This window comes from Bos indicus x Bos taurus, chromosome 16 (assembly GCF_003369695.1).
Source record: "Bos indicus x Bos taurus breed Angus x Brahman F1 hybrid chromosome 16, Bos_hybrid_MaternalHap_v2.0, whole genome shotgun sequence".
NCBI classification, from domain to species: Eukaryota; Metazoa; Chordata; class Mammalia; order Artiodactyla; family Bovidae; genus Bos; species Bos indicus x Bos taurus.
In genome coordinates, this window is record NC_040091.1 from 60550444 (window position 1) to 60576661 (window position 26218).

General features: G+C 35.3%; 1 protein-coding gene across 4 annotated transcripts in view; it reads left to right on the forward strand.

Moving 5' to 3' along the window:
• The window catches only part of CEP350 (centrosomal protein 350), a 162749-nt gene that overhangs the window by 98263 nt on the left and 38268 nt on the right, over positions 1-26218 (forward strand). For 3 of the 4 annotated variants that reach the window (XM_027565478.1, XM_027565477.1, XM_027565479.1), the window contains 7 exons: positions 1213-1409; positions 2034-2218; positions 2682-2769; positions 12090-12236; positions 14018-14175; positions 21766-21888; positions 23019-23218. In XM_027565478.1, coding sequence (XP_027421279.1) covers positions 1213-1409; positions 2034-2218; positions 2682-2769; positions 12090-12236; positions 14018-14175; positions 21766-21888; positions 23019-23218 — 1098 coding nt within the window. The remainder of the gene's footprint in view (positions 1-1212; positions 1410-2033; positions 2219-2681; positions 2770-12089; positions 12237-14017; positions 14176-21765; positions 21889-23018; positions 23219-26218) is intronic. The other variant, XM_027565480.1, reaches the window with a different exon arrangement.

Consider the following 26218-nt stretch of genomic DNA (forward strand, 5'->3'; position numbering starts at 1 on the left):
CTGTGACAAATCAGCCTAAATGCAGTACAAATGAATAGCATAACCGCACTGAAGGGGTAGGGGTGGAGGGAAAAGGAGCTGGCCCAGATAAGTTTGGAAAATGGCATTTTCCAGTAGGAATTGTAAGCTTAAATACAAAAGAAATAGTATAAAAACTCTGTATTCTAGTTGGTAAGTTTGTTTTTTACAGATGGACAGTTTACAGTTGTTTACATATCTGATGGGGTTGAACAGATAAGTAAATGGATGTTAAATTGTGGGAAATAGATTTCTCAGTGTTGGAGATAGAAATCATAGACATACAAGAAAGGAAGACTAGAATGAATCCTGTGATAGAGGATTAGAGTCAGAAACATCAGTATGGATCATGTTTGGATGGGTGGATGGATACAGGAACGTGTGTGTGTGTGTGTGTGTGTGTGTGTGTGTGTGTAGATGGGTTGGTATACCTGCAGTTATTAATATTACTTGACTCTCTCCACTGAGAGTGAAGAGAGAAGCTCTGTCCACTGAGAGAGAGTGGAGAAGCAACAATGTCCTAGGAGTTATAAGGACAACCATGCCAAGATTGTGGTTTCTAAATATTCTCCAATAAAAGAAACCAGAGCTCTTTGGAGAAATGACTGACTCTAGGACTATACAGGGAAAATATGAAGTGAAAGAAGGGATTGAAGGGCAGGGGGAATGTCAAAGGCGCACAGGAACCAACCTAAAAGAGCTGTTATGTTTTTAATTAAGCATGGGATTGAGGAATTTCTAAAAATTTTTTCATTTGCATTTCTTTAACTTCTAGTCATGTTAATCTTTTTTAAAAAACTTAATTTTGGCCATTAATATTTCCTTTGTGAAGCATCATATCATGGCAATTTTTCATTTTTCTGTAGGGGTATTTGTTGTTTAGTTTCTCAGTTGTGTCCAACTCTGTGACCCCATCGACTGGTTTTCTGATTGATTTATAAGAGCTCTTTATATATGAAGTACATCACACTTTTGCCATATTTCTTGTACTAGTATTTTTAGATAGTTTAGGTTTTTTTCTGTTTCTTGTTTGTAAAATGAGTGAATTTTGCTTATTATTCCATGCCTATTAATAACTAGTGTTCAGTTCTTTAATTTGTTAGATGGTCCTGTAAAGATGCAACAGGGGCTACTAATTGAATATCTACTGAAACCTTTGTAATGGTAATGCCTACTTGCTCCATATTCTTTTAGATTCAACTTCTGTTGCAACAGAATATTCCCTGAAATTTGATGAATCCATGACAGAAGATGAAATAGAAGAAAAATCATTTCGATCTTTACTACCTTCTGAGAGTCATCGCAGATTTAACATGGAAAAGAAAAGAGGCCATCATGATGACTCTGATGAAGAAACTTCTCCAGAAAAGACTACCCTGTCCTCTGCCAAGGTGTGTTTTAGTTTACCCATGGAGATACTTCATATATAGTTATGGATATGCTCTCTCAAAAGTGTGAAGTATCATTTTGTATTTGAACTCAGTTGTCAGCTACCAGAATATTTTTCCTAAGGTACCAATTTTGGGGGTTTTTTTTTGGGGGGGGGAGTATAGAATTTAGCTTTTCTTTCCTTATAAAGTCGCTTAACAAATATATTCCTCGAAATAATACATAGGACCTTTGAGGATGTGAGCCAGAGTTATGTCTTGAGCTTTTTCATTCACTTCAGTCTTACAACACTTTATTCCATTAAAAAAAATTGCATTTATATAATCCTTCTTATTAAATTTTAAGCCTTTTGGATAACAGGGACAAATTCTTACCATCTTTACATCCCTGGGACAGTGCCTGACTTACTCTAGTTATTTGTTAAAATTTTATTGGGTAAATAAATTGGCAGTTGAGTGTTACTTTCTCTCTCATGTGCCTTTTTTTTGAAGAATGTTCTTTAACATGGTTGGCAGCCTTTCTATATACATAATTTATTTTTATAAGTGCATACCTCTTTTAATGAAGTTAATTAAGTTCCAAAAGGTATATACAGTGATCAAGATGACTTAAACTCTCTAACTCAGGAGCTGAGCATGCCATTCTCAGGAGGACAAGACAGCTTTTCTAAATTTACTATGGAGATGGTTCGACAATATATGAAAGAAGAGGAAATGAGAGCAGCTCACCAGTCTTCACTCCTGCGTCTCCGTGAAAAGGCCTTGAAGGAGAAAACTAAAGCTGAACTAGCCTGGTTAGAGCATCAGAAAAAGTAAGTTCTTTCAATGAACATAATTTTGACTGTTCAGTTTCTCCTTTTATGAAATGCTTTGTTTTTAAAGATGTTTTTGTTTCCTCATTTAATTTGATCAACCTTGTTTCTCAGGCTAGAAGTATAGCAGTCATTGTTGAATCATGTTGCTTTCAAGACCTCCTATTCATATAACATTCTCTTTGTATTTCTTTCATCACTTAACTGACTCTTATATTGTTATTTTATGCTTACTTTATTGTGTTATAGATTCTCAAAGCTATTCTATCTTTAAAGGACATAGTCTAAGATTTGCTTATATCACATATCCAATAAAATATTGGTTGGGATAGGAATTGTTGCATAAAGCAACTGTTTTCTACATTTGAAAATGTTAAATGATTTAAAAATTTTAAGGGGTTGAGAATTCTTGATATTAGAATAGGAATTTAAACTAATTTTGTCTCAATGGGAATGATTGCAGACATCTACGAGATAAAGGTGAAGATGACAAAATGCCCCCACTCCGGAAGAAACAGCGTGGTTTGCTCTTAAGGTTGCAGCAAGAAAAGGTATGTTAGGAAAAACAAAGGGGACAAATTAGATTGTGAAATCTATTATTTCGCCTAATCTTTTTTCTTATTATCTCACTGAAGGAGATTTAGTTGATATTAACCACTCGTTATGCCTACTACTATAATTACAAGAGTTGCTTAATGGCCTACTGTATTTCTTCTAAATTAGGATTGTGCTTCACTGCCAACAGAATACCGTATTAAGTCAAACCTGCTTTCATTTGCTGTGTAAAATATTGTACAATTGTGTTTTGATATGTGTATTTTAAAAATTATAATATTTGTGAGTCTAATTGTCTTAACTTTTTAGTCATTGTTTCCCTAAAAAGACTTTTAAGATACATGAATTACAAATTGACAAATATTTAGGCTTAGTGGACCTAGCAGGACCTGGGATTTGAATCCTGGAGAGGCAGTGTAGTGTCATGGTTAAAAATTCAGGCTCTAGATTCAGACTGTTTGTTGTTGTTTAGTCACTGAGTCGTGTCCAACTCTTTGCAAGCCCCTGAACTGGAGCCCTCCAGACTCCTCTGTCCACTGGATTTCCTAGGTAAAAATATTGGAATGGATTGCCGTTTCTGTCTCCAGGGGATTTTCCCAACCCAGGGATTGACCCATAGTGACAGACAGATTCTTTACCACTAAGCCATAAGGGAAGCCCTAAATTCAGATTGCCTAGATTAAAATCCCAGATCTACCAATTATTAGTTTTATAATCTTGAAAAGTTACTTAACTTATCTGTGCCTCAGTTTCATTTTCTATAAACTGATCATAATAGTAATAACATACTTTGTTGTTGAGAGGAATAAATGAGTAATATATATAATAAATTTAGAACAGACCTTGGCACAAAGGTAAATGCTCAATAAATGTTAGTTGTTATTATTTGAATTCGAGCTTTGCCAGTTGCAAATGTGTAATCATGGTCAAGTTTAAGTAACTCTCTGAAAAAAAAAAAAGTAACTCTCTGAGACTTAGTCTCCCCATCTGTTGAAGTGAGATTATATTTCATATGGTGGTTGTGAGGATTAAATGAGATAACATATATATAATGTGTTTCACATTGCCTGGTAAGTATTTAATAAATTCTGCTGCTGCTAAGTCACTTCTGTTGTGTCCAACTCTGTGCGACCCCATAGATGGCAGCCCACCAGGCTCCGCCGTCCTTGGGATTCTCCAGGCAAGAACACTGGAGTGGGTTGCCATTTCCTTCTCCAGTGCATGAAAGTGAAAAGTGAAAGTGAAGTTGCTCAGTTGTGTCTGACTGTTCGCAACCCCATGGACTGCAGCCTTCCAGGCTCCTCCGTCCATGGAATTTTCCAGGCAAGAGTACTGGAGTGGGTTGCTTAGTTTCCCTTTATTGACCTGTTAGCAGGTACTAGCTGCTATGTTGTATAGGCTATGAACTTAATCATTTGAGTCATATATTGGAATGTTACTTAAAAGTTTGTTTTTGTTTAACTTTGCCATAGAGGGAATTCCTTGGTGGTCCAGTGGTTAGGATTTGGTGCTTTTATTGCTGTGGTCCAGGTTCGGTCCCTGGTTGGGGAACTAAAATCCTACAAGCCACACAGCATGGCCCAAAAAAGAATGTTCACCTGAGGAAGCATCACTGGTCATATGAAGTTGAGAAACTTTTTTTTTAAAGATGTTATTTTTTTAATCCAAAAAAAAAAGGTTTTAAAGTAACTTAAAATTCTCCCTTAGTTTAAATAAATAATTTTTTACAATATTACAGTAGCTTTCTCTTTGTAAAGCAGGAAAAAACTGAATTTACAAATAATTTCTCATTCCGTAGGCTTGTTTTCACTTTCTTGATACTATACTTTGAGGCACACAACTTTTAATTTTGGTGAATCTGTTATTTTATTGTATGCTTGCTGATACCAAATTTTACTTTCATTGGTTTGAAGATATACTTGTTTTACCTTCTTTTTTTTTCTTTTTTTCCCATATTTTTTGGCCATGCTTTGTGGCATGCAGGATGTTAGTTCCTTGACCAGGCATCGAACCCATGCCCCCTGCAGCAGAAGCATGGTGTCTTAACCACTAGACCACAAGGACAGTCCCTTACCTTCATTTTTGAAGGATATTTTTAAGTAGGTATAGGATTATTTTCCTTTAACATTTTTAATGATTTCATTTTCCATTGTCTACTGCTTTCCTTTGTTCCCATGGAGACACAAGTTAATTCTTTCAGAGATTGCTTTTAAGATTTTAAAGAATTTGTCTAGGGAATTCCCTGGTAGTCCAGTGGTTAGGACTTGGCACTTCCACTGCCAGGGATTGGGTTCAGCCCCTTGTTGGGGAACTAAAATCCTGCAAGTCACACAGTGTGGCCAAAAAATAAAAACAAAAATTTGTCTTTGATTTTACAATGATTTAATATAGATTTACTGTGATGCGCCTAGGTAGTTTTTTTTTGTTTTTTTTTTAATATTGATACTATTAGAGTTTGCTGAGCTTCTTAAATCTATTGTCTGTATTATTTCATCAGTTTTTGAAAACTCTCTCTTTAGGGTTTTGCACTGTGATATATACTGTTAAATCTATCCAATGAATTCTTAATTTGAATTTTTTTTAGTTCTCTAATACCTGTTTTGTTCTTTTTTATAGATTTTCATTCTTGTTGAAATTTTCTACCTTTTCATCTGTTTTTCTGTATTTTTCTATTATTTTTTGAACACATTATACATAGTTTTTTTAACTTGAAAGAAAAGTGAAAGTGAAGGTTGCTCAGTTGTATCTGACTCTTTGTAGCCCCATGGACTATGCAGTCCATGGAATTCTCCAGGCCAGGATACTGGAGTGGGTAGCCTTTCCCTTCTACAGGGGATCTTCCAAACCCAGGAATCTAACCCAGGTCTCCCGCATTGCAGGTGGATTCTTTACCACCTGAGCCACCAGGGAAGCCCAAGGATACTGGAGTGGTTAGCCTGTCCCTTCTCCAGCAGATCTTCCCGACCCAGGAATCAAACCGGGGTCTCCTGCATTGGAGGAGGTTTCTTTACCAACTGAGCTACCAGAGGAGCCCACTTTTTTAACTCCCTTATCTCCAACTCCATCATTTGGACATTTGTGTGTCTACTACTATTGTCTGCTACTATTTTTTATTATCATACTATCCTTTTTCTTTGCATGCCAGTAATTTTTTTAAAATCAATGCTGGACAGTGTGTATAAATAACTGCAAAGGCTCCAAATGATGTTATCTTCCCTTAGGATTTGTTTTTTCCTCTGCTATGCATTTGGAGTGGTCAGCTGTTCATTTTATTCCACTCAAGGGCTGAGCTGGGTTGATATTGGGTTACGGTGTTGATAAGCCTCAGTGTCCTGCTTTGCATTGAGCCTAGGTTGTGACCCTGCAGGGATTTTAGCTAAAAGCCTGGTTAACTTTTTTTTTTTTTTTACCAGCACAAGAGACTATAGGATTTCTGCTGTGCTGTTGAACGGTTTCTGGCTTAATTCCTTAGGCTTTTTGTCTATGCTACTTTAGAATTCGCAGATAATTTGAGGGGAAGACTGAGTTTGAAGAATTAAATTGGAAGTTTTAAGACAGGTTTAAGAATTAACTGTCTTAGGTCTCCAGTTTTTGTCACTGAAGTTCTCTGTAGCTGGTGAGAGAGTTCCTGAAACTGGTGTAACCCCTTTCAGAGTAGTTTGATTGTATCTAGTCAACTTGAAGACACATATAATCTGTGACTCAGCATTTCTGTGTCTTGGTATATATCCTCGAAGCTTTTGCACTGTATAGGGGAAAGTGGAAACAACTTATTTCTTCAGTGATAGATGAAATAGAGCATATTTCTGCAAGAAAATATAACAATGCAGGACAAATTGTACTAGATATAAAACCCATTCAATAATGGTAACATTCTGTATCTCTGCTGTCCAATACCTGGAGAAGGAAATGGCAATCCACTCCAGTATTCTTGCCTGAAGAATGCAATGGACAGAGAAGCTGGCAGGCTACCATCCATAGGGTCGCAGAGAGTTGGACATGACAGGTGGATTCTTTACCAACCGAGCTATCAGGGAAGCCCAGATAGTAAAGAATCTGCCTGCAATGCAGGAGACCAGGTTTGATCCCTGAGTCAGGAAGATCCTCTGGAGAAGGGAATAGTTATCCACCCCAATATTCTTGCCTGGAGAATTCCATGGACAGAGGGGTCTGGCAGGCTACAGTCCGTGGGGTCACGAAGAGTCAGACATGACTTATGACTAAACAACAACAACACACATAACATAAAATAAGCATTTAAAAATGAATGTACCATTAATCATTTTAAAGTGAACAGTTGCTTCTACAACCTTATGGCTTATTCTTAAGAGAGACGCAAACATTTCCCCCTTAGAACCCATTAAAAAATATTTTCTTTCTGCTAGTCTTGGATTGGGTGAAATTATACATTAATTGATTTAGAAACTCGGGCCTAAGCTAGTAGGTGGTTTGTAGAGCTCTGGGAATCCCTTCGACCTTTTTCATGGGAGAAGGAGATCAAAACTGTTTTCATGAGGACAGTAAGATGTGAATTTGCCGTTTTTATGTATTGATATTTGCACTAAATGGTGCAGCAGCAATGGTCGGTAAAACTGCTGAGGCCTTATTTAGCACAAATCAGGCAGTGGCACCAAACTGCTAGTAATCTTTTATCTTCCATTGCCATACACTTGCAGCGAAAAAAAGCTAATTTCACTAAAGAATGTCTTGATTAAGTCTAGTAAAATTATTATGTTGGCATTTGAGTACTTGTTTTTGTGTTCTGTGTGACAGGAATGGGAAGCCTACAATGCACTTTTCCTGGATATTAGGGGAAGGTGATTAACTCATGGGAAAGCATTTGTACAGTTGTTTCAGCTGCAAGCTGAGCTAGCCACATTTTTTCGTGGAATACTGTTCTTACCTGAAAGAGTTATCCAGAGACAAACTATGTTTATTCAGAATAGAGTATTTGACAGTCATTTTCTCAAAAATGAACAAAGTGTGCTTGTACTTCAAAGAAGACAATTGATAGTATTTGTTGCCAATGGTAAAAACTTCTATCTACCACCTAAAACTAAAGAATTTTTCTTATAAGATCATAGTGATAATAATTGTGATTTTCTTGGTATTGTGTAATGAAATATATGAACATTTGGAAGATCTTCATAACTGAGTGAACTAAGCATTTTCCAAATAATCAGTGCATGGTATTTTTTTTTTTTTTAAATCAAGCCATGGTGGAGGGTGGGATAGGATAAATTAGGAGTATGGGATTAACAGATATAAACTATTATGCATAAAATAGATAAGCAACATGGAATTACTGTATGGCATAGGGAACTATATTCAATATCTTAACAATAATCTATAATAGAAAATAATCTGAAGAGAATATGTGTTACTGAATCATTTGCTGTACACTGAGACTAATACAGTATTATAAATCAACTATACTTCTGTCTAAAAAATTTTTTAAACCCCAAAACTCAAGTCAGAACAAAAAAATCAAGCCAGACAATAAAGATTTACAAACATCTGAATACTACTCTTTTCACTAATTTTGTTTGTTTTAGAAAATAGAATTATTTTCTTAAAACTGTGCTCAATGCCATTGTATACACATGAGAGTGAAAAGACAAATAATGTCTTAGTATTATGAAGATAGCTTGAGAGTCTCCAGAAAGGATCTCAGGAACCCCTAACGACCATGGACTGTACTTTGAGAAGTGTGTTTGAGAGGAATTTTATACATGTGCCCAAGGAGACAAAAAAGTGAAAGACTGTTGATTTTAGTATTATTTGTAATAGTAGACAGCAACCTCATCTAACCATAGGGGTAACAGATCCATGAAATATATATACCTCCAATGTAATTTTATGCAGAATTTAGGGACAAATCAACATGGAGACATATAAAAGCAATGTTTAGTAAATAAAGCAAGATTGAAAATATGTATGTATGATATTATTTATAAAATATTGTAAAACATTATACAAACCAAACAGTATATTTATTTTTGCAGGTAACTACAATTATTTGTAGAAGAATTTTAAAAAGCTGTATACCGTGGAAGCGTATATACCATGGTAGTGGTTACCTTTAGGGAGTGGGGTAGGGGATTGCAGACTGGTGTTATCTGTAATATTTTAGTTCTTTAGAAAATTTAAGACTAAGAGGAAATATGACAGAATATTCAGTTCAAGTCAGTCGCTCAGTCGTGTCCGACTCTTTGCGACCCCATGAATCACAGCACGCCAGGCCTCCCTGTCCATCACCAACTCCCGGAGTTCACTCAAACTCACCATCGAGTCGGTGATGCCATCCAGCCATCTCATCCTCTGTCGTCCCCTTCTTCTCCTGCCCCCAATCCCTCCCAGCATCAGAGTCTTTTCCAGTGAGTCAACTCTTCGCATGAGGTGGCCAAAGTACTGGAGTTTCAGCTTTGGCATCATTCCCTCCAAAGAAATCCCAGGGCCGATCTCCTTGCAGTCCAAGGGACTCTCAAGAGTCTTCTCCAACACCACAGTTCAAAAGCATCAATTCTTCGGCGCTCAGCCTTCTTCATAGTCCAACTCTCACATCCATACATGACCACTGGAAAAACCATAGCCTTGACTAGACGGACCTTTGTTGGCAAAGTAATGTCCCTGCTTTTGAATATGCTATCTAGGTTGGTCATAACTTTCCTTCCAAGGAGTAAGCGTCTTTTAATTTCATGGCTGCAGTCCCCATCTACAGTGATTTGGGAGCCCAAAAAAAAAAGTCTGACACTGTTTCCACTGTTTCCCCATCTATTTCCCATGAAGTGATGGGACCGGATGCCATGATCTTCGTTTTCTGAATGTTGAGCTTTAAGCCAACTTTTTCACTCTCCACTTTCACTTTCATCAAGAGGCTTTTGAGTTCCTCTTCACTTTCTGCCATAAAGGTGGTGTTATCTGCATATCTGAGGTTATTGATATTTCTCCCAGCAATCTTGATTCCAGCTTGTGCTTCTTCCAGTCCAGCTTTTCTCATAATGTACTCTGCATAGACGTTAAATAAGCAGGGTGACAATATACAGCCTTGATGTACTCCTTTTCCTATTTGGAACTAGTCTGTTGTTCCATGTCCAGTTCTAACTGTTGCTTCCTGACCTGCATATAGGTTTCTCAAGAGGCAGGTCAGGTGGTCTGGTATTCCCATCTCTTTGAGAATTTTCCACAGTTTATTGTGATCCACACAGTCAAAGGCTTTGGCATAGTCAATAAAGCAGAAATAGATGTTTTTCTGGAATTCTCTTGCTTTTTTGATGATCTAGTGGATGTTGGCAATTTGATCTCTGGTTCCTCTCTGCCTTTTCTAAAACCAGCTTGAACATCTGGAAGTTCACAGTTCACGTATTGCTGAAGCCTGGCTTGGAGAATTTTGAACATTACTTTACTAGCTTGTGAGATGAGTGCAATTGTGAGGTAGTTTGAGCATTCTTTGGCATTGCCTTTCTTTGGATTGGAGTGAAAACTGACCTTTTCCAGTCCTGTGGCCACTGCTGAGTTTTCCAAATTTGCTGGCATGTTGAGTGCAGCACTTTCACAGCATCATCTTTCAAGATTTGACAGAATATTCAGTTCAGTTCAGTTCAGTCGCTCAGTCTTGTCAGACTCTTTGCGACCCCATGAATTGCAGCACGCCAGGCCTCCCTGTCCATCACCAACTCCCGGAGTTCACCCAGACTCACGTACATCGAGTTGGTGATGCCATCCAGCCATCTCATCCTCTGTCGTCCCGTTCTCCTCCTGCCCCCAATCCCTCCCAGCATCAGAGTCTTTTCCAATGAGTCAACTCTTCGCATGAGGTGGCCAAAGTACTGGAGTTTCAGCTTTAGGATCATTCCTTACAAAGAACACCCAGGACTGATCTCCTTTAGAATGGACTGGTTGGATCTCCTTGCAGTAACAAGTGTTAATTTTGGAAATTAGATGTTTATTGTGCACTTTCCTGCACTTTCAGGTAGTTTCAAAATTTCTTAAACATGATTTAAAGAAATTATAATAAGTTATTCATATCTTTATTATGCTCACTTTATTGATGAGAAAACAGATTACAAGAAATTTATGATAAAAAAAGGATAATTGTTAAATTTTAATGATTGTTAATAGTGAAATGTGTTATCTTTTGCTCACTGTTAGCAACAGAAATGGAGAAGGCAGTGGCATCCCAGTCAGTATTCTTGCCTGGAAAATCCCATAGATAGAGGAACCTGGTGGCCTACAGTCCACAGGGTCGCTAAGAGTCAGACACAACTGAGCAATTTCACTTTCACTTTTCGCTTTCATGCATCGGAGAAGGAAATGGCAACCCACTCCAATGTTCTTGCCTGGAGAATCCCAGGGATGGGGGAGCCTGTTGGGCTGCCGTCTATGGGGTTACACAGAGTTGGACACGACTGAGGCGACTTAACAGCAGCAGCAACAGAAAATAATATCCTGTGTGGAGAATGTTTGATGCAATGTTGTCTTAAGTGTTTTCTGTTCGCATTTTATGTGGAGAAAATTCTTTTCTAAAAGCAATTTTAAAAACTGTTCTGCTGCTGCTACTGCTGCTAAGTCGCTTCAGTCGTGTCTGACTCTGTGCGACCCCATAGACAGCAGCCCACCAGGCTCCCCCGTCCCTGGGATTCTCCAGGCCAGAACACTGGAGTGGGTTGCCATTTCCTTCTCCAATGCATGAAAGTGAAAAGTGAAAGGGAAGTTGCTCAGTCGTGCCCGACTCTTAGCGACCCCATGGACTTCAGCCTACCAGGCTCCTCCGTCCATGGGATTTTTCCAGGCAAGAGTACTGGAGTGGGGTGCCATTGCCTTCTCCTATAAGGCCATAAAGTGATTCATTCTCTTTGACTTGTTTGTCCTACTTTTTGGAATCTCCCCTAAAGAACTAGCCCATGGTATGAAACAATTATAGGCATTAAAGCATTATTTGGGATGGAGTTTACAATAGAATAATGGTTATATTAATTACTTTACATGATATGCAGTTATTAAACAAAGAACTGTAAAGATTGAAAGGCACTATGGAAAAATGTGAAAGGTATGTTAAGTTTTAAAAGGGAATATGAAATTATTACTCTGTTGTGGTTATAATTACTTAAATTAAGGATTAAATCATGTTAAATTATTTTACAGTGATAGAAATTTTTCCTCCTTCACTACTAAAACATTTTTCAATGTTATTTTATCTTGAAGTTCTTTATGTATGTAGTTTTGTATATGTGATGATTGTATTTTCTTTTTAAAATATTAGTTTGAATTTGTCTCCTCCAAATTTTAAACCCTCTCCTAAATCTTTAAACCTTAGGCAGAAATTAAACGTCTTCAAGAAGCCAATAAGGCAGCTCGGAAGGAAAGACAACTGATTCTTAAACAGCAGGAGGAGATAGAAAGGATCCGACAGACCACCATAAAACTGCAGGAAAAGTTGAAATCTGCAGGGGAGAATAAATTGGTAAACTACATGAAATTCTTGTTTGTTTTCTGCCTCATGTAGCTTCCTAACACCTAACTCTGCCTCCTTACATGATGGATGTGTGTTCATCCCAACACTGTGATATAGTAATGCACCAGGATAAAGTTGTATGTACGTGCCTTTATATAAAATGAGAGTTCTAATTTTATTTTCCCCATGGATTATTCTTTTGAATGGGACACATAAGTCATATCTTAGTTTCAAAATGTTTTCTATTTATAAACTCAGTTGGGATAAAGAGCTTTGCTTTTTGCTAATCAATCCAAATATATTCTTCAGAATTAATGGGAGGAATTAATTTTTTTACTCTTTATGTGATACCTCTTTCAGCTGTCTAATGTCTTATATAATGATACAAGGCTAAAGGAGATATTCAGACAAAAACAAAATTGGACTTATTCTGAAGTATTGTAAAGTGTCAGTGTAGTGTTGGAAGATTCAGACTGTATAGAAATATAGTTAAATAATACTTTAATATTCACTGCTTTGACTTTTAAAATACACTTTAAAGTTTGAAGCAATCTCAAATTTATAGAAAGTTTCAAACACATAAAAAGAGCTCTGATTTTCTGAGCAAGAGTTATGTTGCTAACAAATTAATATTGACACATTACTACCATTTAATCTGCAAACACTATTCAGGTTTCTCCAGTTATCACAATAGTGTTCCTTATTTCAAAAGGTAAGTTCAGAAGCACATATTGTATTTAGTTTTCATATATCTTTAGTCTCTCTCAGTCTGGAAAGGTTCCTCGATTCTCATGACCTTCACATTTTAGATTACAGGCCAGATACTTTGTAGAATGGTCAAGTTGTGTTTGTCTGATGCTTCCTCATAATTAGATTCAGTTTATGCATCTTTGGCAGGAATATCACAGATGTGATGCTGTGTTCTCTGCATTCGATCTGGTGGTACCTGATTTCAATATATCTCATTACTGATGTGTGTGCATGCATGTTCATTCGCTCTGACTCTTTGTGACCCCATGTCCTGTAGCCTGCCAGCCTTCTTTGCTCATGGAATTTTCCAGGCAAGAATACTGGAATGGGTTGATGTTGACTCAATCACAGAGGAAAAAAGGGTAACTATACAGTGAAGGTGGCATCTACCATATTTCACTGTAGTTACCCTCTTTCCCTTTGTGATTAATAAGTACTTTGCATGATGATTTGATGATTAATAAATACTTTGTGATGGTATTTTGAGACTACATTAATTCCTGTTCTTCATCAGAGTTAAATTTATTCTTTTATGTCAGTATGGACTCATAGATTCCTATTTTACTCAGGAGTAAAATCTGTTACTATCATTATTTATTGTGATGCTCACTTTTTCTTAAGTTGGGCCATTCGGAGCCTCTTAAGCAGGTTTCTGTGTCCTTTTGACATGTACTCATCAGTCTTTGAGCACTTCCATATTTTCTGAAACAAGATGTTTCAGTCATTTTTTACTCTTTTTTGCCTCAGCCTTGGTTTCAGCTGTTTCTCTGAAGAGGATACTTACTTAGAAATCAAGATCTGGTGCTAGGCATGCTCACTGCTATTAGGGTTTTGTTCCTCTAAGCAACAAATCTGGGGACTGTGTTAGGACATATATATACATTTTACTTGTGCAGTATAATTTTGTCCTTTAAGTAATACCTTAATTTCAGCTATTTTACAAATACTGTTTAGAAGATAAATTAATTTTGAGAAGACAGTGTTTAAATTAGTTTGAGATCTTAAATTCTAGTTTAACACTTGTCCTCTTTTGTTTGCAGGAGTCTCATAGTGATGATGATACAAAAGATAATAAAGCAGCCAGTCCTGCTCCAACTGACTTGGAGACACGCAGTCCTTCCCCTATTTCAATCTCCAGCAGTGAAACAAGCAGCATTATGCAAAAACTGAAGAAAATGAGAAGCCGCATGGATGAAAAGTAATTCATTTTTTAAAATATCTCGTTTACACTGAAAGTAGTAGGAACAAATAATATTTTTAATGTACTTCATCAGATTAGATGGATACAACATAATATTTTATGGCTTCAGCTGCATTTTAGTAGATTAAGTCATCCTGGAAGTCAATTAACTATAGACCTTATTTATAAAACAAATTTTCTCTATTTTAAATACTGTCATGTTTCTTATTTTAAAACTAAAGTAGTATTTGCAGATATACCCATGATAATGTTTTCTCCTTGCTTTTATTAAAAGTAATAAAATGAGTAAGTGTGAATTTTTTTATCTTTTCTGAAATCTGAGGACATGTCCACTAACTTGGGAAAACAATCCAGTGGTATAGCTTGAGATCTTATCTTGTGACTCTGACAACTCTCAGGCTTACCCAAGTAGAAGAGTGAACTCTTAAACTCGTGAGTGATTCTGAATTGCTCAATTGAAACCATAAAGTCTGAAATTCTCCCAGAATGTTGAATGATTTGGCTGTCTACCATTCTACTAAAATATTTCTATGTATTATTTTTTAAAGACTCTTGGAGAAAGCTACTACTACTTGGATATAGCTCAGTCATATGCCAGCTTTGACCATACCAATGATATTTACCTGACAGTTTACTTTTTTGCATGTACATTTAATTAAATATACTTATAAAGTAGCTGCTTGTAGACTATTTTCTACCTTCTTTAAATATGGAAGAGAGGTCCTTTAAAATTTTTGTTGATTGCTATTTTATGTTAGCAGTTTGGACCACAGATTGAACTTAAATTGTACCTTGATATCCTTTGGCAGTATACTATGCATCACCAAATTTAGTGATGTTCTATCTTTATATGTGATATTAGCCTATGATTTAGGTTCTGAATAGTCAAACAGTTCTAAGTCAAACCTTACTTACTGTAAGTACAGTGTTGTACACTGGCACTTCATTGCTTAATTGAATTGCATTTCAGTGACTTAAAATTGGCATTTCACAACTTAAAAATACCTAAATTAATTATGAAAATAAGTTTAAAAAATAAATATAAATTTAAAAAATAAAAAGTATAAGGGAGTTAAAACTGAATATTTACAAATTTTATAAGAATGCGTTTTCTAAGATTTCCATGGACTAGACCAGTTAAGACGTATTCAAGTAGGAATTCTTTCTTCCTTTCCTGACAAACTTTCCAGTAGTCTATGTGGGCATACTGTATTGCTCCAGGGATCTTTAATTCAGAATAATCTATCTCATAAATTTTCATAACTAATTAAACATTTTCTATCTGCCTTGTAAATGCCTTTGGATCATAAGTGTTGGAGGAAAAAAAGCTTCACGGGAAATTTCTTCATTGATTTCTTGCTTGTCTATACCAGTAAAATCTTCATTGCTGGTCTCTATGAATAATATTCTAATAATTTTAATCACATCTGTGGAAGGAACTGCTTATTCTGCTTGTAAGATTAGTCAGTTTATGTGGTGTTTATTTCCAATTTTGTTAGAGTTTTAAAAATCCTAAATAACAAATTAAAAGTTGAATATATTGACTTTGTTCTAAGTTTTGTTATTTTCTCAGAGCCCAAAATATTAAACACCTAGAATTTTTTTGCAACATTGCTGTCCCTTCCTTTGTCAACTACTGCAATAAATTTTTGAGAAATTTGTCAAAGAGAATAGGCCTTGAAGCATTCAGTGACTTCTTAATTTATTGTTTGAAACAATACTTTTGTGTTTATGGGAGGGATGGCGTAAAGACAGCAAAGAAATTAGTTTTAATGTTTGGAAGATGATGCTGAAATTTGAGGATGAACAGGTGTATTTTTCAAAACTAGCAATGCATTAAAAAGGGAGGTTATTGTTATGCGATTTTTTTTTTTAATCTCTAGAACAGTGTACAGTTGATCCTTGAACAGTGAGGGACAGAAGTATTAGGAATGTTAACCATCTACATGGTTGAAAATTCACCTATAACTTCTATGATCAGTTCAGTTCAGTCGCTCAGTCGTGTCCAACTCTTTGTAACCCCATGGACTGAAGCATGCCAGGCCTCCCTGTCCGTTACCACTTCCTGGAGCTTGCTCAGGCTCATGTCCATTGTGTCAGTGATGCCATTCAACCATCTCATCCTCCTCTGTTGTCCCCTTCTCCTCCTGCCTTCAGTCTTTACCAGCATCAGGGTCTTTTCCAGTGAGTCAGCTCTTTACATCAAGTGGCCAAAGTACTGGAGTTTCAGCTTCAGCATCAGTCCTTCCAATGAATATTCAAGACTGATTTCCTTTAGGATTGACTGGTTTGATCTCCTTTCAATCCAAGGGACTCTCAAGAGTCTTCTCCAACACCACAGTTTATTTATTTATTTTTTTACTTTACAATATTGTATTGGTTTTGCCATACATCAACATAAATCCACCACGGGTATACACATGTTCCTCATCCTGAATCCCCTGCCACCTCCCTCCCTGTACCATCCCTCTAGGTCCTCCCAGTGCACCAGCCCCAAGCATCCTGTATCCTACATTGAACCTGGACTGGCGATTCGTTTCTTATATGATATTATACATGTTTCAGTGCCATTCTCCCAAATCATCCCACCCTCTCCCTCTCCCACAGAGTCCGAAAGACCGTTCTATACATCTGTGTAAAAGCAGCAATTCTTTGGTGCTCAGCTATGTTTATGGTCCAACTCTGACATCCATACGTGACTAGTATAAAAACCATAGCTTTGACTATACACACCTTGTCGACAAAGTAATGTCTCTGCTTTTTAATATTTGTGATTCCTCCATATACGTGGTTCCTCTGTATCTGCAGTTGTACATCTTCAGATTCAGCCAACCACAGTCATGCAGTACTGCAATATTTATTGAAAAAAAAATCCACATGTAAGTGGACCTATGGAGTTCAAACCCCTACTGTAATGTGAAAACTATTTTTGAATACTATTCAGATTACCAAAGCTTTAGAGTTCAATCTCTTTCAACAGTGTTGAGGTGTCAGCTCAATAAATAGAATGAGTTAATTTTGTAGTCATTTGCTACAGTAAATAACTAATGACAAAATCATTTAAGCCTTTGCTACTAAGCACTATTATTTGTTTTGTAGATTGGAAAAGCCAGTCTTCCAAGAGATTGCTATTTTATTAATATAAAATACCTGTCAGAAAATAGTCAACCTTCTCAATAAGTTAAGATACTTTGAGAGGAACATTTTCATTATGTATTACTGCTTATTGTTAACTCTTTGAACTTTGATTCTGTGATAAATATTTTTTCTGAAATGTTGAAACTTTTCTTGGCTACAATTAAAGATTTCCTTCATTAATGTTTCCCTGAAACAATAATGCCTTTGTTAAAATTTCTAGTCTGTGGCTTTTATTGACCTATTTAACAAGTTGACATTTTAGAAATCATTTCCATTTCTCAATATAGTGAAAAGCAAAAGAACTTTAAACTATGGAAAAAGTTAGTTACAATGCAGATATCAGTATGTTTGCAAAAGCCACACTGTCTAGACCTCAGTTTTTTGATCATTATTGGTAAATGGAATCTGAGTTTTGTTTACTGCTGTGAGGGGTATTATTTACAGTATAAAGTTGTGAAACAGATACTCGTGGGGAAAAACCATGCATTTGACTTCCTGTTAAGTTGACAATTCTATTTTAGGAAAATTATTTACCGAGCAAATGAAACACTGAAAGAATGATGTTATCTTCCTCATTAAGTGTTAAAATAGGACATAGGGCACTTTTTATTTCATTTGTTAACAGCAACTTGTTCTTTATTAATTGTATACTTATTCTCTCAGCAATTATTTACTGAGAAGTGTGTGAATATAGTAGGTTCTGAGGGACATGAAGATGAATCAGACATAAACCCTGCTCTTGAAAAGCTTACTGTCAAGGTGGAAAAAAGAATAAATACCAGATTCCTTTAGTAAGGTGTATAAAAGTCTAATGCTAAGAAACTCAGAAGAAGAAGTTTTTACTGAAAAGAGTACATATCACAGAGATTTTCTTGATGAGTGTTCAAAATTAAATACTTTGGATTTGCACTACTCCATTAAAGAAGACATTTTAATTAAGATTTTAAACAATGTATTAAATATCATTGCCTAAATTAGATATACAGTTTTCTTAGAGAAAGTTCTAGACTAAGTATAGTGGATGAATAAATCCTGATAGTCTAATAATATGCTCTTTTTTCCCTTTACTTCCTAGATTAGGGATAATGCACCTGTATTATTTCATTTATTTAAGTACAGTATGCTGCTGCTGCTAAGTCGCTTCAGTTGTGTCCGACTCTGTGCGACCCCATAGACAGCAGCCCACCAGGCTCCTCCGTTCCTGGGATTCTCCAGGCAAGAACACTGGAGTGGGTTGCCATTTCCTTCTCCAGTGCATGAAAGTGAAAAGTGAAAGGGAAGTCGCTCAGTCGTGCCCGACTCTTAGCGACCCCATGGACTTCAGCCTACCAGGCTCCTCCGTCCATGGGATTTTCTAGGCAAGAGTACTGGAGTGGGGTGCCATTGCCTTCTCCGATTTAAGTACAGTATATGCAGATTATTAAACAATTCAATAGATTTTGCTGTAGGAAAAATAGACTGTGTTTTATGTCAATACTATCCATATGCTCATTTATCTTTTTTGAATATCATTAGAAATGAAAGAATTGATTCATTTTAAAATTAAGAGCACTGTTTCATTTTTACTTGTAATAGTATAGAATTAAAGAATTGTTTATATCCAGAAAAAAAAAAATTCAAGATGTTAGGTTTTGTATTTTGTTTAATATCTTTCAGAATCAGATGACTTTAGAACTGAAAGTTTTATTTAAAGTTTAGATCATAATTCTGCTCTTTCAAATTGTAACCTAGTTTTAGAATCTGTTGGAATACAATGCACTGTTAGCTCAGTGGGAAAAAAGGGTTCTCGTATCACATGGTCTAGCAATGTGTTGAGGTATGTATTTTTCAAAAAGTGTGAAAAGGTACTTAAATGAAGAAAGAATCATAAAACGTTGAAACTAGGGAATTTTAGGGAAGTTGTCTATTACAGTCTCTTGGTTCTACAGGATGAAATTGAGGCCAGTAGTTATTGAGTGCCTTGCCCTAGGTCACACAGGTAGCATAATGGCAGAGCTCGAACTAGAGCCCTGCCCTGTGGACTTCAGCCAGCTACAGTGAAAATTAAGTCAGCATATCTGTTTTCAATTTTGTAAATTTTTTTTTTTTAACTTAAAGTTGTCTTAGTAGAAACTGACCTTCTAAATAGCATTTGTTGAAGCTGGGCAAGTGCTCAGTGGCTGATTACTAAGGTTCAATAGCTGCATGGCTAAAGTTTAGAGTCTAACATTTTGACTTTCTTTTGAATTTCTTAGGCTTAAGCATTATAGGAACATTATTTCCATACTAAATTAAATCTGTCATCTATCTCATGCTCATCCAGAGTTCTGTAACCACCAGAGGCCTTGTTGAGGAATGCCTTGACAACAGGCATAAGGTGTATCAGTAGCATTTTCTATGAGTAGGCATTTGTGTCTCCATCATTCATAATTTTGTTTCTTATTTGTGTGGCATTAACTCTAGTGTGAAGTATTACTTTTTTTTTTTTTTTATCAATTTTTTTTAATTTTTAATCAATTTTTGGAGGACCCTCTTGAATTCTAGAATATATGTATATTAAGTAAGGAACATGTTTGTGGGAAGAAATTCCAACTTTAAACTTTTCTTAATACTATCTCTTATACTGCTGTCTTTTTTTAGCGTTTCTTTTGTTGTGCATTTCTACCCTGGAGCTTTTGAATATGCTTTAATCTTTGTAAGTGAGAAGTAAATGATTAGTATTTGTTCTAAGAGAGAAAGTTATTATTCTCTATATTGAATTGGACAAAAACATTTAATATGTATTTGTTTTTTTTTTTTTTACAGTTTATTTCACATGTTCCAATATTCTACTTTTTCTACTAGGTCATGCATGCATTTAGCTGTTATATACTTAAGAGGGTGGGTGATATTTGAATGTTATGAATAGAATTTTGGAATCTTTTTTGAAGTACATTTGTTTTTGCATAATATTTTGATAATTGGCATCAAAATAAGCTTATTATATATTCATAAAGAGGGGCAAGGAAGAGTGCAGTGTCTTATTGAAAGTTGGTAAAATTGGTTTTCCTTGCACTTCAGTGCAGAAAATCAAGGCAATCCAGAAACAATAGAGAGAAGGAAGGGAGAGAGAGAGAAAGTGAATATTAAGTTGTATGTGGGGAAACAGACTTGAAATCATCTACACATGTAGTTATCTAAAGATATACATGTAGTCAAGATTCTACATACTTTTTAAATTCCAAATAAGTAACTGGATTCATACCTAGATTTTCTCACATCTGTGATTTACTGATATATTATTCCTTGCTCTTCCAAGGCAATAAGTGTTGGCCTTGATCTACAAGTTACTGTGTGCATGTGAGCAGGAGCATGCTCTGTCAAAGAGAATTAACCTTTAAACCTTTTAAAAATTACTAGACTTATGTATCCTTTCATATATACAATGATCTATTTAAAAATTTTTTAAAAAAGAGAAGCTAGTGCTTTTTTCCTACTTTTGTAAGTTTAACATATGGAATTTCTTACAACTTTTAACCATATGATTGATTGAACTGTCCACAGCATGATTTTTTTTTTTTTTTTCTTTTAAACTACTGGTAGTATTTGTGCTCGCTTCGGCAGCACATATACTAAACTACTGGTAGTATTTATTGGAACTAGCTTAGTTTATTCTCTCTTTTTTGGGGTGGGGGAGCCACATCATACAGCTTGGAGGATTTTAGTTCACCGACCAGGGATCAAACCTGGGCCATTGCAGTGAAGCAGTGAAAGCACTGAGTCCTAATCACTGGATTCCCAGGGAATTCCTATTTAGTTTATTCTTAATTATGCACCCTAATATTTTATAGAATGGGTATTATATTCCAGTATTGTTTAAATGGGCCTTTGTTAAATATAAAGCAAGATAGCTCCACTAGGTCCAGTTAGCATTAAGTTTTATGTTGTAGATATGAACAAGATATCTTTACTATAAATTGATTTTCTAAACTATATTACTGTTTTAGGCTAGATTATGATGGTGAGTTGAGTAAGGCAAATGTAGTGCTTTTTAAATTTAAATTCAAGTTTAAAATATATGATAAGACACAGATATAAAAATTACTTGTTTAAGATTACATATATGTATAGAATTGCTGATATGCGAGGTTCATGGCCATAATTTTTGTACTCTATGTTAAAGCTTATGAGAAAAAAAACTTAGCTTCACACTCCTCATTACTTTACTCGCAAATAAATTTACCTGAAAGTATAGATGATGGTTAAGCAACATCTGAGAAGAAAGGCACGTACATTCAGAAATCATTGGTAAGGTCTATAAAAGCAAATGTTTTATATGTCACACAAAGTATAACACTTGCTTTAACCAAGTGGCTTATTGTTGTTCAGGAAGCATATTTAAAGTTCTGTGATCGGCTCTTATGCTTTCCCTTTCTCATTCTTTCTCCTTCTTGATCTCTTGGTTTTAAAATCTTCCTCCTTATTTTGTAGACACTGCTCTCCTGTTCACTACTTCTTCTCTGTCTTTACGTCTCATCACTGGGCCTCTCTCAGTGTCTGTTTTCCCAACCTTCATCCCAAATTCCAGCTGTATATCTACAACCAGTTGGTCAGGTAACTTTGCACCTTTTTCAGTGCACTCTTTGATAGAGCATGCTCTGTTCTTTTTGCTTGTCTTTATTGCTTTTTTTTTTTTTTTCTTTCTTTCTTTCTTTTTTTCTAACAGCCTAGGGGCCTCTTGTCAAATGTCCCATAGATTTTACCTTTTTGTTCCCACAATTATTTGACATGCTGATTGTTCAAAAAGTAGAGTGACAGTTCTTGTGCTTTTTATTAAGTGTGTGTTGGATATGTGAATGCCTTTTTGTTGATTAGCTACCACTACAGATCTAACACTCGTAATATGAGCAGCCCAGCTTTTATTTAGCTATGACATCTACATTTGAGGAGAGCTTAATAGAAGCTTTTTAACTTCTCAAATAACTTTTCCTAAATCAATGCTATTCTCTAACCCTTTGGAGCCAAGATTTGTTAGGCTATCTAATTTCAGAGATTGGGTTAAATTGAGAAGTTTGAGGATTTGGTGCATCCTTATTTTTTACTCAAGTAAATAAATAGTTATGTTTTATGCGTAAGGCATCTGACTGTGGTGCATCTGACATTGTTTCTCTCCATGAAAAACAGATATAGATTATCACTTGGCATGGCATCTCCCAGGTAATGCTTCACTATACCTGAAGCAAAACCAGACTGAATTTGAAATAAAGGTCAAAAAGGGACAAGAATATGTTTTTTGTTTGCTTGCTTGCTTGGGATTTTGGGGGTTTTTGTTGTTGTTGTTTTGGTCTTTGTTGTTTTGAGTTTGTGTGTTTTTTGGTCTGAGCCTTCAGAATAAATTCTTTATACCTTCTGTTATGAAAAAAGAATCACCTATGAAGAATGAATATATAAGTACTATCAGTCATGGTTGGCTGAATATTCTGAAAAAATTTTTTTCTGAATTTACGACTGTTTTTCCTTTGCTAATCTTCCAAACAGTTAACTACAAGTAGAACATAAATTCTCTCATTTCCTGAATAAGATCACTTATAAAGTTTCTGTTCTCTCAAAAACTTTTTTCAGAGAAATATTATGAATGTCCTGCTGTTATACAGTTTGTTGATAGTATAATGAGTGATAAACCTCTTTAAGTGATTTCTGCCTATAGATTTGTTTTCTCACTATTCTTCATGGTGCGACCATAGGTTTCTGACAAAACGAGAGCAAAAACTAATGCAGCGGCGACAACATGCAGAAGAGCTACTAGAGTGGAAGCGACGTTTAGATGCAGAGGAAGCAGAAATTCGTCAAATGGAAAAACAAGCCTTGGCTGCCTGGGACAAAGAATTGATAAAACCTAAAACTCCTAAGAAAGAGTTGGAGGACCAGAGAGCTGAACAGAAAGGTAATAAATACTAACTGTCCAGACTACATTCTAAAGCCTGACATAAATGAAAGATTTACTTCATTATCTTAAAAAATATGAATGATTAAGGGTAAAGAAGGTGATACAAACATATATGCTTCAGAATTGGAAAGATAAGAGAATATGGTAAATACTTTTATGCTAATATACTTGAAAACTTAGAACAAATGGGTAAATTCCATGAAATGGAAATAGGTTATTCTAGGATCAAGTAGGGTTTAACACATACTAAAATTGATAATGTGGTCAAAGATTAAAGGAGAAAAAGTACGTATATCTCAAAGATTCAGGAAAAAAACACTTAATAAAATCCAAAACATTTGTAATAAATCTCAAATCAAATTAGCAATACAAGGAAACTTTCTTTACCCAGTATAGGATATTTATTAACAAAAACAAAAAACCAAACCTGCAACAGACTTCATATTTTAATGATAAAACTTAGAAAGTTTTCCCTTTGAATCTGGAGATCAGAGTTGCTTATTTTTACCTGTAGAATGAAAGAAAGAAGCAAAACTCTCATTATTGCAGATGAGAAGGCTATGCACATAAAAAATCCAACATTTACATGTCAGTTATTAGAATTAAAAAGGGATAGAAAGTTGCTGGATTTACAATCCGTAAATAAAACTCAATTGCATGTCTATAGATAAGCAGAAATCGGTTAGAAAAATCTAATTTTTAAAAGAGATGCCATTTATAAATTTTAAAAAGTATACAAGATCTTTATGGAGAAAAATTTAGAATTTTCTTAGGAAACATTTGAGAAGACCAAAATAAATAGAACTTTTCCATATTCACAACAGATTCAATATCATAAAGATGTTAATTCTCTATGAATTTAATGATAGATTCAAAACAATTTAAAGCAGAATCCTAGCAAGATTTCTTTGCAAGGTTTGACAGCTCCTTTTAAAGTTTATATGAAAAAGCAAAGGACTAAAAAACAATGCAAGAACTTAGCAGTTCTAAAAGTCTTGAAACTGGTAAGTTCTTGCATTGTGTTTTAGTCCTTTGCTTTTTCATATAAATTTTAAAAGGAGCTGTCAAACTTTGCAAAGAAATCTTGCTAGGCTTCTGATTTTTGTTATCAGAGATAGACAAATAGACTGTTAAACAAATAGCCCAGAAAAAGACCTGTGAGTATATGAAAGTTGACTTCTGACATAGATAACTCAGGAAACTAGTGAAGAAAGAAGTGACTCCAATAAATTTTGTGAGAAGTGAAAATAAAGTTGGGTCCCTACCTGACAATATAAAAAGATCTATCTCTAGTGGGGGAGAAGAGTGTAAATGTGAAATTTAAGCTGTAAAACTTTTAGGAGACAATATAAAAGTATATCTTTATGACATCAAGGGGATGGAAAGATTTCTTTCACATTATATAAGACAAAAATCATAAAAGGGAAGATATATAAATTTGACTGTAATAAATTATTTGTTTATTAATACACCATAAAGTAAAACAACATATTTGCAGCACATACAACAGACAAAGGAATAGTATCAAAAATATATAAGTAACTCCTGTGAATCAATAATAAATGACAACCACATTAAAAAATAGGCAAAAGAGCAAGTGGTTCACAAATAAGAAACTCTATAAACAGTCAATAAACATATGAAAAAATGTTCAACTTCATTAGTAATCAGAGCATAAAATCTTAAAGAAATACCATTGCATGCCAATGTTCATTTCCTAGGGCTGCCCTAACAAACTACCACAAATTTGGTGGGGGTTTTTTTTTGTTGTTCGCTCACTTCCGGAGGCCAGAAGTACAAAATCAGGGTGTTGGCAGTACTGTGTGCTCCCTCTAAAGGGTCCAGGACACAGTTCTTTCTTTCGTCTTCCAGCTTCTGGTGGTATGCTACAGGCATTCCTTGTGTCTGCTTTTAACTCAGTCTCACATAGTCTTCTCCTCTGTGTCTATCTTTCTCCTCTCCTGTCTCATAAGGAAACTTGTCATTGAATTTAGGGCCTACCCAGATAATTCCAGAAGATCTCATCATGAGATCCCTAATTTCATTACATCTACAGACCTTTTTTCCAAATAAGATTGTATTCATAAGTTTTGGGAATTGAGACATGGACATATTTTTGGGGGAGCCATCATTCACCCCATTGAACACACCCATCAAACCTGTTGGTTTGTAGGTGGAACAAAGAACTGCTAGTGTAAGTGTTAATTGTTAAACCTACTTTGAAAAACAGGTTGAAAGGTGAGGCATTAAAAATCATCAATAAAATAATAAAAATAATAGAGCCAGGTATGTATGCCCTGTAATTCAGCAATTCCATTGCCAAGTATAAATCCTAAAGTATGGTCCTTGATCTCTGAGATCCTTTCAGAAGGTCTGAATAATACTGACATGTTGTTTGCCTTTTCTACTGTGTCAACTTTACACTGATAGAATAAAAATAATGGTGGGTAAAATTGCTGATGCATTAATATGAATCAAGGCAGTAGAGCCAAATCACATAGTGGTCGTCGTACTGTTCACAACCCTGTACTCACAGTAGAAATGTGCCATTCTTACACTTAATGTAATTTTAAATATTTGTGTAATTAATTTAAATATTATTGAATCTCAACTTTGCGTACGTATCTTTTTAATATTTTGTGTGACCAAATAGAAAATATTCAAAAAGCACTTGTGTTTGCCAAAGCATGACATTTATCTTGAAGAAAAGCTAGTTATTTGATTTGCAAACTGAACTAGCCATTTTTTTCATTTGGTACCATTTTTACTTAAATGATCAACAAACTGTGTTTATTCAGTCTTGAGTATTTATAAGCAATTTTTCAGAAATAAATGAAGCAGCTCTGACTTTTCAAGAAAAACAACTGATAGTGTTTATTGTTGATAATAAAATTAAAACTTTCAAGTGAAGATTAGGGCTTTTAGCAATGCTATTTCCCCTGTTGTGAGCTTGACTGCTTTCCAGACTTCTCTGGTATGAGTGATGGTATCAGTCAA